Source organism: Geotrypetes seraphini, chromosome 1, assembly GCF_902459505.1.
Source record: "Geotrypetes seraphini chromosome 1, aGeoSer1.1, whole genome shotgun sequence".
Lineage (NCBI taxonomy): Eukaryota > Metazoa > Chordata > Amphibia > Gymnophiona > Dermophiidae > Geotrypetes > Geotrypetes seraphini.
This window is the reverse complement of record NC_047084.1, coordinates 254,872,818-254,891,074: the sequence shown is the minus strand read 5'-3', so window position 1 is coordinate 254,891,074 and position 18,257 is coordinate 254,872,818. Positions and strand designations below refer to the sequence as shown.

The 18,257-nt window shown below is 41.4% G+C and overlaps 1 protein-coding gene across 12 annotated transcripts in view; it reads left to right on the top strand.

Moving 5' to 3' along the window:
• Positions 1–18,257, top strand: part of JAKMIP1 (janus kinase and microtubule interacting protein 1) — a 341,711-nt gene that overhangs the window by 225,460 nt on the left and 97,994 nt on the right. For all 12 annotated transcript variants that reach the window (XM_033949625.1, XM_033949576.1, XM_033949596.1 and 9 more), the window contains 2 exons: positions 1,364–1,423; positions 17,549–17,677. In XM_033949625.1, the coding sequence (XP_033805516.1) occupies positions 1,364–1,423; positions 17,549–17,677 (189 nt within the window). The remainder of the gene's footprint in view (positions 1–1,363; positions 1,424–17,548; positions 17,678–18,257) is intronic.

Sequence of the window (18,257 nt, the reverse complement as noted above, 5' to 3'; positions counted from 1 at the left end):
ATTTTGGCCCCATTGGTATTTCTAAAAATGGATATTTCTACCCATGCATAACCATTTCACCATGTATTTTAGAAAAGGCTCTATGTTGGCAGATAATATTCTAAAATACTAGCAAAATTTTGACATGTTCTGATCTGGATGTCTCAATTCTGATTTGTGAGTCCTTTATAAGTTGCCATTTTATGACTACCACTCTTCCTCAATCCAACAGTCAGAGAAATTAATCAGAGGAAGTCTGCTAAAATGGTCGGTGATCTTCATCATAAGGCATATAGGGGCAGACCTAGAAATCTCAATATGTCTAAAGAAACAAGCTGTGAGAAATGTTCTCCGTTTTTTACGTGAGACAGGTGTTATTTTTGAATCTTTGATGAGATTCAACACCGCATGAGTGTTTTCTACATACTATCGTTGGTTCCCTGAGGCAGGAATGAAACGTGCATGTGGAACCTGCAAGCTAAAAGATAAGTTTGCTGAGTTCTTTCAAATAACCAGACGTACACTTTTTTTTAAAGAACTTTGTAGCCCTTATGAGCTTTTCACAGTTTACATCTTTAAAAGACATAATATAATCTGCTGTCTACCTTTTCACATGCGATGAATGGGCGGTGAGGTGGTACTTTCTGGGGTTTCCCCAGTTACCCCTCCATGATTCTGAGCATAAAAATTTTTGTAGACCTAATTATACCATCTCCATTGTATAATTTATAAGCATTATCTAGAGTGGTTTTTTTCGTTGTAGTATTTTGGAGGAGAGGCAGGAGAGGATAGATATGATAGAGACGTTTATATACCTATGTGGCATGAATAGACATGAGGCCAGTCTCTTTCAGCTGAAATGAAGCTCCAGAGTGAGAGGGCATGGGATGAAGTTAAGAGGTGATAGGCTCAGGTGTAATCTAAGGAAATAACTTTTTTTTTACAGAAAGGGTGGTAGATGTGTGCCTGAATTTAAGAAAGCGTGGGACAGGCACATGGGATCTTTTAGGGAGAGGAGGAGATAGTGTTCGCTGCAGTTGGGCAGACTGGATGGGCCTTTTCGCCTTTTATTTCCAGCCATCTTGACGTGGTTGAAGCCAGACCGGTCACATCACTGCCATCGTGTTTTTATGTAAAACCATGCTGCCTGCAGCCCTGTGGTTTAATGGATTCCAGAAACCACAATATGTCACCCCTCCCCATGTAATTTTATAAGAGCCTACTTGAATGTGTAAACTCCATTCTTCATGCTCAGGCCCCTTTTAAATTACACTCTAAATGTAATATTGATGTATGACATACATTTGGTAGAATTGGGTATTATTTTCTATTATCTCCTTCATTTCTGATTTCAAATTAATTATGAAAGTTCTGTGTTTTGTAGGAAAGAGGGCACTTGATGCGAGGTAGAAAACAGAAGAGGAAAAGCTTGAAACCTCCAAAGGTGAGATGCTTTGTCCAAATTCAAACTACTGTATGATGCAGGGATTCTTTTGGCCTGAAGAATTCTTCTTGAAAAAAAAAAAAAGAGAGAGAGCCTTGTTCCTTTGCTTACTAACATTAAACAAGTAAATGCTCGGGGGAATTTTTATAAAGGGTTATTTCATGCATAAATATTGTTGTATGCTCATAAAATGCTGCTTGTAAAATTATCCAATGTCTTTACATATGCTATATGACAATTGGGTTCACATATGTATATGACTTGGCTGTTGGTGTATTTGAGGGATGAATTTGAAAGGAGCATAGATGGACTCATGAAGCATATCTGTAAGTTATAAAATAATAATTTAAATGCATACAGCTGTATACATTTACATCTGCTCCTTAGCAGATGTAAATATACCTGTCACATTTGGCCTATTTTACAAATCTGCGCTAGCGGCTGCTGCACGGCCACAGCCCCGAAGCCCTTTAAATCTCTATGGGCTTCGGGGCCATTAGCGCAGTGCAGCTTCTAGCACGGCTTTGTAAAAGAGGCCGATTGTAGTCACAATATCAACTATTTTTGTGCTGCTATTTTATAAAGATGTATGTGTCTTTATAAAATAGATCCAAAATGGTGCCTACTTGGCCTCCTATCCTAGGCGGCCTGTTGTAAAAATAAATTCTACAAGTGTTAAGTTTTGACCCTGGCCCTGGATATATCAGTGACTATTTGTGGAATTCTCTTGTGACATTTCAATGCTACTCAGTCTCTCCAGGCACAACAAGGTAACCAAGGATAAATCAATTTTAGTTTTGTATACCACAAAAATACTCCTGCATGGGGATGATATTGTTCTTGTGGTAAGGGAATGAAAGAAATTCCATTGAGTATTCTAGCCCTAGAAAATGTTCTGGTCAAGTAATGTTGTCAGTTTGTGAGCTTTCCTAATAAACAGACAAATGATAGATTGTTGATTTTATAGGTAGTCTTAAACACCTTGCTACATGAACACAGTCTTTGTCTCCACCACTTCTACCGGGAGACTATTCCATGCATTTATCACCCTTTCTGTAAAAAAAAACCTATGGTATTTCTTTAGATTACACCTGGGCCTATCACCTATTAACTTCATCCTATGCCCCCTCGCTGTAGAGTTTCCTTTCAATTGAAAGAGGCTGGCCTCATGCCTCTTTATGCCATGTAGGCGTTTAAACGTCTCTATCATATCTTCCATCTTTCCTCCAAAGTATAGATATTGAGATCTTTAAGTCTGTCCCATAAGCCTTATGACAAAGACCACCGACCATTGTAGAAGCCTTCCTCTGGACTGATTCCATCCTGCTTATAACTTTTTGAAAGTGTGGTCTCCAGAATGATACACAATATTCTAAATGAGGTCTCACCAGAGTTTATACAGAGACATCAATATCTCCTTTTTCCTACTGGCCATACCTCTCCCTATGCACCCAGGCATCCTTTAGCTTTCACCACCACCTTTTCAACCTATTTGGCCATCTTAAGATTATCACATGATGGACCACTGGTCTGACCCAGCAGCGGCAACTCTTATGTTCACCCAAGTCTCACTCCTATTTCGTGCACAAAAGTTCTTCATCCCCTAAACAGTTCTGTTCCCTCTGGTTTTTGCAGACCAAATGCATGACCTCACATTTCTTCACAGTGATGGCACTGAGAAGAAATCAGATATTCTTGATTCTATTAAGTAGGGAGCATCTTGCTTTTCAGAAAGTTAAGACCATCAGGCACCTATGATGGATGCAGGAGTTCATGCATGTTTTATTAAATTACATCTGTTTAATGCCAACCCGGTGATTATTATGGAAGTGACATGATTGTGCCTATGGAAAGAGGGAAGATGGCTGCCCAGTGGTGTCAGCCTTTGTTCACGTGGAGGGGCAAAATAAATTTTAGCAAATCTTACCTAACAGCCATTCAGCAATATCACTTTCAAAAATGTTAAAAAGAACAGGCCCAAGAACTAAACCATGGAGCACACCACTGGTAACATCCCTTTCCTCCAAGTGGTCTCCACTGACCACTACCCTCTGTCACCTTCCATAAAAAAATGTGAAATGTTTGAAAGAACTGCTCATAATTTATTAAGGTGGGAGGGATGAATTATTGTTCTCTTAGAGTTATCTATACAATAAGATATATTTTAGTTAGTGTGAATAGTTGCTATTGTTTTCTGTCCTGTGAATAAATTGTGTATGTATAACTGTAACCCACCTAGCTGTTAGGCAGATGAGAAATTTTAAAATAAATAAAGCCAGTTCGTCACTCAGTCCATCACTTTGGAGCCCATACTAAGGGCACTCAATTTATTAGACGCCTGTGTGGAATACTGTCAAAGGCTTTGCTAAAATCTAAAAATGCTAGACTAAAATCTAAATACATCACATGTAGCGCTTTCCCTCAATCCAATTCTCTGGTCACCCAGTCAAAGAAATTGATCAGATTTGTCTGACAAGATCTGCCCCTAGTGAATACCTATTGCCTTAGATCCTGTAATCTACTGGATTCCAAAAACATCACTATTCTCTGTTTTAAATGTGTTTCCATGGAGACCGAGACCAATGGATGCCTTCCTTTCTTGGATGTAATGATTAGAAAGCAATCAGATGGAATCTTGTGACACAGGGTATACAGGAAACCCACCAATACCAACCGTTATCTGCATGCAGAGTCTCATCACCATCCATCCACGAAAAGAGGGGTTCTGCACACACTCATGAATAGAGCTCTAAGAGTTTGTGACCCAGGAAGAAAAGGACACCCTCCAGGACACTTTTCTTGCTAATGGCTATAGCAGAAGGGGCTACCTCCAGAGACCTAAAATTTATGGACAACCCCGACCCAGAAAACCAGCAATGGCCAAAAACCACCAGAGGACAACACTTCATCAGAGCAAAAAATGGTAGTGCTCTTTTATGTCCAAGGAGTAATAGATTGCATAGGGAATCTACTAAGGAAAAATAACTTCAAAATAGCCTACAATTCACCACAGAAACGTGCATCTGCACTTACACTTGCCTCTGCTCCAAACCGCTGGTATATATGAAATCCCATGCAGTTGTGGCCAATTGGTGAGACTGGATGCATTATAGAGGAAAGGCTGAAAGAACACAAGAGACACCACAAGCTATGCAACACAGAAAAATCAGCTGTAGCCCTCCATGGCAGGGAAGCTGGTCATACAATTAGATTTGAAAACACAAAGTCCTGTAGAAAGAAGACCGCTGGTGGCCAAGAAGAATCAAAGAGGCAATAGAAATTGCAAGACACCCCAATAACTTCAATGCAGATAAAGGGCTCTCCATAAACAAAGCATTGCAACCTCTTATCCAAAAGAAACTGGGGCCAAGGACAAACACCTATTCCCTCCATCTCACAAGTCCCAGCCTCTTTTCTGACAATCATCCTGGATTTCCAACAAACTTTCCTGCCAAAATTCAAATTCATGATCAACAGACTTCCCTGTTCTCAATCAGGTCAGCCCAACAAACTTTCCCGCCAAAAATTCAAATTTCTTGACCCACAGACTGCCATGTTCTCAATCAGGTCCGCGAATCCACTATATATAAAGATACACTACAGACCTCACAGCATACCCTGTAGAAAGCCACAGATGTGGCGAGACCCGGAAACCTGCTACAATCGTGTTTCCATTAATTTACTTACTACAGAAGTCAGAATTACCGGCCTGTAGTTCCCTACTTCTTCCTTACTTCCACTTTTGTGGAAAAGGACCACATCCACCCTTCTTTAGTCCTCAGGTACCACTCCTGACTCTAGAGAAGCATTGAAATGTCAGCTAGCAGAGCTGCCAGAACTTCTTCCTTAAGTTCCCTCAGTACCTTTGGATGTACACTATCTGGCCCCATCACTTTTTCCACCTTTAGTTTAGCTAGCTCCTCACAAGCACAATCCTTTAAAAATTTATCGGGGTCTACTACACCTTCAGCCATATTTTCATTTGTCTTCTGGGGGGTCCTGCTCCTAGCGCTTCAGCTGTGAACACAGAACAGAAACATTTGTTAAGCAATTCAGCCTTATCTTTATCAGCTTCTACTTATTTCTCCCCTTCACCTTTGAATCTCGCAATGCCACTTTTGCACCACTTCTTATCACCAATATATCTAAAAAGCTTTGTTCCCTCTCCCCCCCCCCTGTTTTTCCGTGTCTGCTATTTTTTCTTTCATTTGCATCTTTGCTTTCCTGACATGGCCAGCCTCTCTTAACTTTTCTAGATATTTTTGTCTGTCTTCCTCTTGCTGTGTCCATCGTTTAGTGTTACCAGGCTTGAGAGACACACGTTATGAATATTTATCGATGTGGTTTTTTTGTTGTCGGTCCAATTATGGCATTGCCTTCCACATTTTGGGGGGAAATCCGAACTGGCATATAAAAGATTCAGAACATTACTCAAAGCGCATTTATTTGACTTGGCATATGGGGGCGTACCTTGAGGTCATACAAACGACTCTGCAACTTTCATTTTTACTTTTGCATTTTTACCTTTTACTGTTACTTTCTAGTTTTGTTCTGAGAGAGTTTGGACTTGTGTGAGAAATTTTTCTAACTAAAAATGGCATTCCTTTCCTAAATTGAATTAATTTTTTTAAATTTGTAAAGCACCTAGACCTGTATCACGGATTAGACAGTATAGAAAATTTTAAATAAACCATCCACTATACCTGGGACTGTTTCTACCTTTTCTTCTACCAAAGTTGACATTAACCCTTTGCTATTATATCCTTATCCATGCAGTTCCTGGTAGGGGCAAGCATTCCATTTCTATCCTAGTTTTTTTGTTCTTCCCCACCTTCTGGGTTTATATCATAGTAGGTTTTTTTTACCCCTAATTTCATAGTAGCTTTCTACTGCTCTATTTATTTAGGAAGCAGCTTGAACAGACATGACATTTCTCCCTGAAACAGCTAGTTTTTATGTGTTTATTCATGCTTCTTGAATACACTGGGTTACTGTTGCTACTGTAGTTTTGCTGAGCATGTTTGGAATTACCAGGGGATGTGCGAGACTCTATGTGACATACAGCCAGCAAACTAAACAAGTCTGAGAAGTACAGAGCACCTGAATAGGGCTGAGCCTTAAGACTCAAAGGTGGCCATGTGATCAAAAAGCACTTGTCAATCATCTCTGATCATCCTCGAGTCCTTTAGAGCTGTTACAGAAACATAGAAACCGATTACAGTCACAGGTAATGCAGAATGCACTACAGTTCAGACAAGAAATTGCGTTTCCTACAGATGTTTGCTGGATTGGGTGAGGATCGCATTAGGTCAGCTTGCCCATCTCCTGAACTGTGTGCTGCTTTTGCTTGGGTGAAACAGTGAAAAGCCCCAGTTATATAACCAAGTGAGTGGAACTGCACAGTGAGCAAAAAAAACAAACAAACCAACAGAATAAGAAACAAGGCAACGTTGATTCAAAATTTCTGCAAAATTGCCTGATTGTTTCAGAAGCAGTGAAGTGCACCAAAGACCAGTCTGCAGCTACGTAAGCTTTATTGAAATGGAATATATTATCTCTTAACTGTGGAATCTTCTTGATCTCGGCAAGATGGAATATGTGCTTCTAGTGCTCTATTTCTCTTTCTTCATTTGTCTGTGCGCTTTGGTGTGTTTGTATTTTTCTGGCTGCCAAGAAATGACCTATAAACACGAAGGTAAGAAAGCTATGGATTGGGAATTTGTTCACATTCTTGGTGGGGGGGGGGGGGTGGGAAGAGGGAGGGTAATTGAATGCCATCTAAAGTGAGTCATTTTTACCCTTTTATTTTCAAATAATTATAGTACCTGTATAGGCTATAGGGCTGTGCTCAAACTTTCATATTTTCCAGTTTCTTGCTCACATTTTCCGGTTTGTTTACAGATATTGAGAATTTGTCACATACAATACTAAGTATTTACATATGCGCTAGGCTGATAATATTGGCATTTCAAGCTTTAAATTGATTATTGTACATGCTAAATATTGTGGTTAAATAGCCCTGGCCACTGGACATATACTTCAAAACATCTTGATAATATTTTTTTTTAATACAAAGCATCATATAGACTCTTGTCTCTTTCAGTTTTGCTATTTGCAGGGATTCTTTTTTAATTTTTGTTTGTTTCTATTGATATTGAGGGAGGAATTCATCAATGTGTGCTATTGTTAAGATGGATTATTTTACCACAAGGTCTCATTGCATAAAATGGTCCCCTGTGCTAAAATAGCACGACGTGTGGTAAAATAACCTGACTTAATAGTAGCACACATTAATGAATTCCCCTTTAAGTGTTTTATAGTTTATAGTTTATTTGGTTGTATCCCACCTTTAACAAGGTGGGTTACAATACCATATTCACAGTAAGCATTACAAACTGCCATAAGACACACATGTAAAAATTTCATCGACATATCATATAATTTGACTAATAATGCTCAGCATCCATGCTTCATTTCGCAAAAAAGATGTCTCTTCAAAAGCCTCCTAAAAACAATCGCATCTTTTTGCTTTCTGATATACAATGGAATGGCATTCCACGCAGCTGGACCAGCACAAAAAAAAAAGCTCCCACTCTTGTGACTTTCAATTTTGCCTGCTTTAAAGTAGGACACACCAGAGAAGCAGTAATAGTCAATAGACTCTCAGAGAGACAAGCCCTGCTTAATGCACATTTATGAACAACCATATGTAAATTATAACTCTAATTAAATCTATAAATGTGTGAAGCGGGGTGTCCTCAGTGTGGAAGGACAGCGAAGGGAGAAAATTATCCAGCGCTTTACACAACAAGGCCCAGGTCAATAGACCTCAGCCCGCACACCATCACTGGCCACCTGGATAGTTGTTTCTAAAACTTGACAGAAACATCACCTTTATCTTAGAGACATTTAACATAAGGTTATTTTTATCCATCCATCTTTTTACCTCAAGGAGCACTGTTTCTAACCTCCCAATAGATTTTACCAATGATTCTTCAATCAGGAAAAACAGCTGTATGTCATCTGCATACACCCTATATGAGGAAAAGGAAAAATCTCCCAAGCCCCAAGAAGGAAACTGAGATCAGGGGGAGAGACCAGCTGTAGTGCCTGTGGAGCGGAAAAAGAACCACTTCACCTGAACAAATATTTATAAATTTTTATATAGAGAGAGCTCTCAGTCACACAGCCTCCTCCGAACCCGGAGGTAACGGCTGCCACTGGCTTACACCCAGAGAGGTGTCAACTGTGAAACATCCCCGGACTCTCTGTAAGTTTTAGTGCTAAATAATACAAAAGTGCTCAAGAGTGCAAACAAAATCAAAACACACTCACTACAGGTAGTCTCTACCCCTGATCCAGGGGGGCTAACAAGAAAGTACAAGTGTCCAATTTCGACCAAATAATGCCAAAAGAAGGTACTTAGCTTCTCTAAAAAAGCAGCCAGCAGGTCACCAAACGTCCTACGGGACTCCGTTTCGGGGGAGCACTCCCCCTTCTTCAGGAACGACTGACGCTGAGCAGAAGCCTCGGAATCATCAGGCTACAGCAGATTGGCAATAGAAGAAAATGGCGCTTGAACCAGAACAGACGCCTCTGATTTAAACTGCAGACCAGGAAACGTCACTGAAATAACTGATCATGTCACTCCTCTCTTGAAAAAAGCCCATTGGTTACCTATCACGCACCGTATCACTTATAAAACCTTAATGCTGGTTTTCAAAATCAAACTCTCACGTCTTCCATCTTTTCTCGACAAAAACTTATCATCCCTCTCTGTTCTTCTCGGACCCTAAGATCAGCAGATCAAAACTTACTGGCTGTAGTAGATCAAAGAATTCTACTACACTACTGGTGTAGTGGATCAAAGAATTCTACTACACTAGGAAAACTAACTTCTCTGTAGTTGCTTCAACCTTATGGAACGCCATGCCACCTCAACTCCGTTATGAAAATCTTCTCGTTAAATTCAAGACCAAACTAAAAACATTCTTATTTCAAGATGCATATCGTAACAACTAAATACCTCCTTTCCCAAAGCCAGTAAAATTTTCTCAACCACTTTTATGAAGCGACCCTATCCCTATCCCCCTCCTCCCTTTCTTTTAAATTTTGTTTTTAACAATGTACTTATTGATCTTTCCTTTCCCTTATTACCCTCAAATTCATGTAAGTTCTTGTTTATTGTCTTTTTTTTAATGTTCACTCCTCCCCATATATATACAATTACTATTTTATTTTTTATTTTATTTCTTTTAGCTTTGTAAATCGGCCAGATACATATTGATGGTCGGTATATTAAAAATAATGAAACTTGAAACTTTCCATTCTATGGACTTTCACAGCAAAACTCTAATTTCTGACCAACTGACTTTCCCGCCAAAATTCAAATTGGTGGACTGCCCTCACTAACTATCTTTTTCCCCCATCCAGCATGTGGGAAAGCAGTAGCAATAGTGAGGAGGTGAGGGCTGGGCACAAGTTCTCCCCACTTCCATCATCTGCCCTGCCCATTTCTTCCCACATCCATCATCTGCCCTGCTATGCCTTGCCCCCTTCTCTCTCTCCCTCCACGCCAGTCACCACTCACCTTTCACTCTGATCTTTTTTTTTTTAGAATGGTGACGCCCCCTCCCAAGCATCAATCGGCAATGCGGGGCTCCCCCATCGATGGACCGATCGGTGGCGGACCTCCCCACCCAGGCAACAGGAACTGTAATTTTGCAAGCAGTGCTGCTTGCCCAAAGCTTCCCTCTGACACGCCCAGGCGGAAACAGGAAACTACGTCAGAGGGAAGCTTTGGGCAAGCAGCACCACTTGCAAAATTACAGTTCCTGTTGCCTTTCTTACCCACATTGTTTGCTTGTCTTACTTTCCATCGATGGGGGGAGGCCACGTTGCTGATCGATGCTGGAGGGGCCCATCGCTGTTTGGAAAAAAACAATGTTGATGCCCTCCTTCATCAGGCCCCCTTGACCATTTTGGGCCCTAGGCTCGTGCCTATTGGTTAATCTGGCCCTGCACACACGGTAGATAAGTAATAGATATATTTCAATAAATATGCAGAGGATGAAGGAAGTGCTAATTGCACAGCTGTGTGGATACTTCATTACACTGTTAATTGCAGTTTTGCTAATGATGCAACCCAAGAAATTCCCTGATGCCACTGTTTTACAGTATGTCTGTGTGCATGTATTTATTTTTTCATACAGCAGTTTTCAGGCTACCTGCAAATGCTAGAAGCAAAGCAAACTGAGGTTATCTGATTGTTATACCTATGGAAGAGAGAAACCCCTGTGCTGATCAACAGGAAGCTATTCTAGCTTCACTAAATGCTTTTTTCCCCTTTAGTTGCCATTTTCATAGCTGTTTCAGGTCCTTGGAGGATGACAGCTTATGTCACATGGCATGTGTTCTCATGTGTGATGACTATGGATTGTTTTGTTCATTGATTTTGTTTTCTTGAGCATTCATTTATTTTAGGGGAGTGGGGTGGTTTCAGATATCGAATGATAAAGAAGAGAATTCGGCTTAGTTATGGTAATAAAAATAACTTAAGTCTGATAATATTTCATAAAGAAGCATAAATCTTTTTGAGAGGTTTATAGAAGATTTTAATTAGAGAATAACATGGGGGAAAAATTTGGCCCTGTCACAGCCCCGTCCCAGCGACCACCATCCCTGTCACCACCCCGTCCCTACAACCACTGTCCCCACCTTGTCCCCACAACCACTGTCACCACCCCGTCCCCCCGACTACTGTCCCCATGGCATCAATACAAGCCTCAGTACTGCAATATTTAGCTTATTCCTTCCTTATAAATCAAAGTTCTGGCTGCTGAACTAGAGAAAGAGATGTTCAGCTGGCAGGGCTTTATTAATAAATTTTTAGCAACACAACTAATATACTACTTTATCCTAAAGCAAATAAATAAATAAATAGAAATTTTTTTTTTCTACCTTTGTTTTCTGGTTTCTGCTTTCCTCATCTTCTCATTCAATTCCTTCCATTCACTGTCTGTCTTCGCTCTGCATCTTCCATTTGCTCTGTTACTGTGCCTCTCCCTTCACCCCCCCGCCCAATTGGTCAGGCATCTATCTTCTTTCCTCCGCTCCCCTCATAGTCTTGCATCTCTGTCTTCTTCCCTTCCAGCATTTTCTCCCCACTCTCTGTTCTCCATTTCCCTTTAGCGTCTTCTCCCCACTCTTTCCACATTTCCCTTCAGCGTTTGTTCTTCCCCACCCCCCTTCAGCGTCTGTTCCATTCCTTTCCACCACCACCCTTCCCTCTCGCCACCTCCTTCAGTGTCTGTTCCTTTCTACCGCCCTTCAGCACCCCTCAAGCGGTCCGACAATCTCCCTCCCTCCCTCTTACCTTCGTGGCGCTTTACAATACAATTTGTGCAAGCCACTGGAGCCTGCGAGCTCAGTCCCCGTCCTATCCCCACAAACCATCTCACTTCTGTGTTCCTATTTTCCCCATTTCTAATATCTCCTCTATGTATCTGGCATTGCCCCCCCTGTGTCCATATACCATCCCCATGTATGTGTCCCCTTTATGTCTGTCCCTATGCCCCATGCACATAATTTCACCTCTGTTTCTGTTATCTTCCTGTGTCCAGATTTCCCCTCTCTTCCTCTTCCACACCAATGTGTCTCTTCTGTGCAACCCCATCTAGCTTCTTTACCTCTTTCTCCCCCCCCCCTGCTTCCAGCATCTGGCTCACCTGCCTGTCCTCCCCTTTCTTTCCTGCTGTCAGTTTCTTTCTCTCCCTCTTCATCCACTTGGCTCAGCATCTCTTTCCCTTCCTATGGGCGGAGCCTTAGGCCCCTCACCAGTGCATCCCACAATGCACCGGGAAGGGGTAGATCCACCTTATTCTGACAGAGGCGGGCCTAATGTCCGGCGTGAAGACCTGTCCGGCCAGCCATTGTAACAGGTTAGAGGGGGGTCCAGGGAGGGTAGAGAGGGGTTAGGAGGAGTTATAGTGGAGGTGGGGGGTCCGGGTGGGGGTATTGGGCATCCCTTCTTCTAGCGATCTACGGGGAGGGGAGGTGAGGGGTCCAGCAGGAGGGATTGGGCAACCTCCTGCTGGTGATCTACAGGGGGTGGATAAGGGGGGGTTCGAGCAGGAGGGATTGGGCACCCTCTTGCCGGCAATTTACAGGGTGTGTGGGTGTGTGTGGGGCGGGTTCTGGGCAGCCTTCGTTCAGGCTGGGGTGGGGGTGTTCAGGGGGCTTTCGAGGGGTGGAGGAGGTGTTCCACGCAGGAGGGATTTTGGTTCCCTCCTGTCACGTTTGTTTGGGAGTCAGCACATTGTACACCTACATTGTATGCGTCTCCGGCTGGCCTAAGGAGACATGTATGGCTGCCTAGTTCCACCTAAGGCTACTTCCGGGCCAAACCATGTCCGCGTCTAGCCTTAGGTGGGCTTGCGCGCCTCCCTAGGCTCCCGGAGGTGCCTACAATATAGGCGGCCTGCATTGGGGGTTTTTTTTAAAAATTCTTTATTTATTGATTTTATAATTTTTGACAATCTCAGTCAAAACATAAGAAAAAATATCATGTAAAACAAAATATCTCCATTAATCCAAATCAAAGTGCAAAGGTAAATTTTCCATTACACAATATAGTTAGTCCACTATCTAATGAAGACGGAGCTGAAATTTGCTGGAATTAACCTAGGAATTAAATAACAAGGAAAACCAAAGGGAGGCTGAACTGCCATTGAGCATTTTCTCTCTAAACAGATTTAGAAGAAGCATAGAAAATAATTACTTACTATCCTGAGATGAAATACATTTAGATAACTGCTGCGGTTCATAGAAAACATATCTGTTCTCTTTATATACGATAATGCACTTACAGGGATACCTCAGAACAAAGGTCGCCCCCATATGTATCACCCAAGGTCTCAATATAAGAAACTGTTTTCTTCTCTTCTGGGTTGGACGTGAAACATCTGGATACATTCTTATATTGTTTGATCTTAATTTGAGGACTTGAGCATAAATAGTATATTTGTTAATTTAGGATTTACATTTGTATTGTATTTGATACCTATTCTATTCTTGCTTTTTGTACAAGTGTAATACTTGGAATTTAAATTGAAAATAATAAAAGATTTAAATATATTGTTTGACATAAAGGAAACATCTTTATATTTGAAAAACAATTTTAGCATCCATTCTCTGTCTGAATCAATAGCAAACTGTACCAATAAAGTAGCTGATACTTGAGTCTCAGTTTCCGACCTCTCCAGGAAATTAGACAAATCCAGACTCTCAGCAGATAAATTCTGCTGGTTAGGATTTTGAGACTTGACTCTGCTAGGCAAATAATATGTTTTAGAGAGAGGTGGGTAAGAGGACTCGGGTACTTTCAGAACTTCGTTTAGATAACGCTTAAACATATCTATTGTAGGTATTACATTACATTATTACATTAGGGATTTCTATTCCGCCATTACCTTGCGGTTCAAGGCGGATTACAAAAGGTTAATTTAAAAAACAGAGTTACAATGATTAGCTAGAGAGGTAAGTTGTAGATCTTAAGAGCATTTAGAGGTCGTGTTGTTATTGCTGCTTCAGGAATTTCTTGAAAAGTGTGGTTTTTATTTCTTTTCTGAACATCCTATAGTCTGGGGTGGTCATCAGAAGGTTGGAGATCTGGTTGTCCAGCCTTGCGGCTTGAGTGGCTAGGAGGCCGTCGTGTAGTTTTGTTCTTTTTACTTCCTTGATTGGGGGGGGTATGAATGGGGAGTGCGTTTTTCTGTGTCTGGTACTGGGTGCTTGGATGAGGCGATTGTTCAGGTATGATGGGCTGTCTCCGTGTAGGGTTTTAAATAATATGCAGTAGAATTTGAATTGGATTCTTTCTTGGATTGGGAGCCAGTGTGAGTTGATGAAAACAGGTATGGAAAACAGTTTCGGAAAGTTAATAATCCGCAAATTGCATTTCCTAAGGGAGTTTTCCACCATTTCTAGCTTGAAATGAAGACTTAACCCAAGTTAGTGCTTGCATTTCTAAAGACTTTATCCTGGTGTCGTGGTCATCTGATTTGTTTTTCAAAGCTAAAACTTTATTCTTCAAATCCAAACTTTCTGAAAGTACTCTAGTACAACGTTGGGAAAGTTGCTGTATCTGGCTTCCCAGAGAGATTTGAAGACTAGAAATAGCCTCTCAAATTGACTCCATATTGAAGACTTCAGGTTTACGTAGGGGCAAAAACTCAGTTCTGGCATCCCCTAATAAAGCAATAGTACTTGCGTTTGCAGAAGTATTATCAGGAACCACTTTTATCTGCTCCTTTCCTCCTCCTGGCTGCATTGCTGACATAGCACACTCCTCCTGCTTCCTCTCAGTGTTGGATCCCCCGCCCTGCCGGGCATGCATCCTTGTTCAGCTTCGGCTGCTCTTCCCTTACTCCTACTGCTCCCGACACATCAGGTTGAGCCGGAGGACTCCATTCCTCCGGAGACAAGCTGATACCCTCGAAGGAGAACTCCCGCACCCTATCAGCTTGTGCATTCCCTCCAGCCGAGGCATTATCTTCCGGTTGCTGCGCTCATGGGCCATGCTGCATAAAAGAGTCCATCAGGCCGGTCTGAGGTAATTGTTCCACTGGATGAACCAGGCGTTTTGATTTTCTTTTCACCATTGGCGAAAATGGGAAATGATTCAAAAGAAACGCTCTGGCGTCCCAGTGCAGCTTCGAGCCAGCATCTTGCCAAGCTCCGCCTCTCACATCCACATTGACTGGTTAGACAGCAGTAGGACGCCTACTGCTTCCTACAATCAGGACGCGGACCATTCTGTTTATTTTGTGAAGTACGGAGTTACAGGAGCAGTTATGTACAGACGTAAAGCATCATGGGCAAAAGCCCAATATCCCTCAAACAGGTCTGATGCACTTTGGGATCAATATCTCCAGATAAACTGACATAATTACTTGACTGAAGAGGGTTGCAAAATTAAGGACACAAAAGGAGACACATTGTAAGAAGCAAGTGAGAGAGTAGGACTCTAATAATAAAATAAGGACTAGCTCCCTAATAATCACCTGAAAGATGTCTAGGTTAATAGGAGGGTTATATCTTTTAGCTCTCTCCACTATTAGTAGGCAAAATAATATTTTAAATAAACCAAGCTTTTCTATACCTTTATGTTCTGGTAGCTAATATTGCTATATATCTGTTTTATTATATTTTGCATGATTTTATGTAATCCACTTTAGTTGAAAGCAGAGTGTAAATGAAGTAATGAAATGAAATTGCAGATGTGTACTGTCTTATATATATTTTTAAAATTTTATTTGATTCTTTAATATACCACCTTTCTGTGGTACAATCAAATCTTTCTCAATCTGGAAAAGAATGTGAATAAGCTATACACTTCCCCCTCCCGATTTGCGGTTTTAGGACTCGCAATTTTGATTATTTGCAATTTCCCCAAACAACGGAATCACCCCCACCTGCCTCCCGGACCTCCCCAGACCTTACCTGGTGGTCCAGCGGTCTTTTGGGGCAGGAGCGATCTTCTTATGCTCCTGCCCCATGCAGATCACTCATCCAAAATGGCTGCCGTAGAGACTACGGGAACTTATGGCAGCCATTATGGATGAGTGATCTGCACGGAGCAAGAGAGTAGGAAGATCGCTCCTGCCCCGAAAGACCGCTAGACCACCAGGTAAGATCTGGAATGCCGGGAGGAAGGCGGGAATGGGTCAGAGTCAGCCCAAAAGTTATTTGTGAATTTTCAATATTTGTGGGCTGGCTCTGCCCCTAACTCCCGCTAATATTGAGGGAGGAGTGTAGTAGGGTGCATGCTAAAAAGATTTGTGTTTGTTTTTGGTGATGGTTGACTTACATTCATTCTCTTGTCTGTCTTATACTGTCAATATCAAGCCTTTGAACAAGCATCCTTGGAACATCCTTTCTTTGAACTGAGGGAAAATAAATTATATGAAGGTTTACCTTGAGTGATTTTTTTTTCAGTGCTAGAAGTCTAGAGGAAAAAAAACCCAAAAAACATACTCAGGAAACAAAACCCATAGGATAATATCACAAAATTGAATGCTGTTGCACAGAAAATTTTTATTTTGTATTTTATTTTTGTATTTATATGCCACTTATAGCCTAAAGGCTCCTTTTACGAAGGTGTGCTAGTGTTTTTAGCGCATGCACTGGATTAGTGCGTGCTAGCCGAAAAACTGCCGCCTGCTCAAGAGGAGGCAGTAGCGGCTAGTGTGCGTGGCATTTTAGCGCGCACTATTCCGCACGTTAAGGCCCTAACGTGCCTTCGTAAAAGGAACCCTAAGTGGCTTATATTCAGGTACTCAAGCATTTTCCCTACCTGTCCTGGTGGACTTATACTCTGTCTAATGTGTCTGGGGCAATATATCCGAATGGTATTTTTGTTGTCTTTATTCCAAAGTAAATAAAGATTAGCTTATAAACAAATAGTTGGGAAATTTTCTACATAATTTAGAAATTTTATGGCTGCGAGTTCATGTAATTGCATGCTATCTGGATGATTGCATTGAACATATGAAAGGACAAAACTGAATTTATTGGTATATGATAAGTATAAATAAACTTAGCAACAAGCCAGTGATAAGCGTAGCTGTATCCTTATAAATAGCACAGTGTATGCTATTTAGAAGGAGTCATCACCATTTAGGGTGAAAAGCACTCATTGCCACATAATATCTTGTTACATTTAAGGCTCCTTTTACAAAGGCGCGGTAGTGGCTTAACGATATAGCACGCACTAAACCGCCAGCCGCACTAGCCGCTACTGCCTCCTCTTGAGCAGGCAGTAGTTTTTTGGCTAGTGCGTGATGAAAAGTCGCGCGTGCTGAAGCCGCTAACGCGACTTCGTAAAAGGAGCCCCTAGTTCCAGCTATTGACTTTTGAATGTTAAATCTTGTTACACTGAAAGTACCAAGACAAATTTGCAATTAACCCTCAACCCACTTGTCTGCCGCAAAATACCGTATGGGATGAGTGGTAACAGAAAAATTTGATTAGCTACTTTGATCTTTCTTAATTTTACAATATAAAGAAGCAATATTTTCTAATGCAGCGCCATAAAATTTAATTGAAAAAAAATTTGACTTTCAGAGGCATGTTGTGGAGACGTTTTTTGGATTTGATGAGGAATCTGTTGACTCAGAAACATCTTCTTTGGCCTCCTGTACAACAGACAAAACAGACAGAACACCAGCAACACCTGAAGAAGACTTAGATGATGTAAGTTAGTGTATGTAATTATAGTATCTTGTTTCAGGAAGTAAAAATATGGTCAATGTGCCAGTGTAATTCAGTAGACACCAGCGCTCTTATATGCTTTTATATGAATATAGGATTTGATTGATTCAAGTTCAAAACTTAGATGACCTTCTTCTGGTGTGGTAGATTTTTGCACTTATGCGCACTCATGCCATAATTGCAAAGCCTAGGTGGTGTATGCAGGGGATGTGCGCTGCATTTACTGCACAAATCTGACATTGCACAGACATTGTATTCCATGGCTTGGCAGTACAAAGACATGGAATGTGGACTCGGGTGCAAAAGAATAAAACAAATGCTGTCGCTGTGGTAAGACAGCAGTTGAGTGCTTGATTGGGGGGCTCACTTTGATGGGGATTGTTTCAAATAGATTGAGGGGGTGAGGTAACATTGGCGTAGGGCAATGCAGGGGATCCCAGATTTTGTTGTGTACAGCTGCCCCTGCAGCAGGCCTTTACAGTCTTGCATTTTCTAATAGGGAAAGCACATCAGTATTGTAGGCCTCACCTAGACCTCACTTTTCCTGCCCTCCTTTGCCATC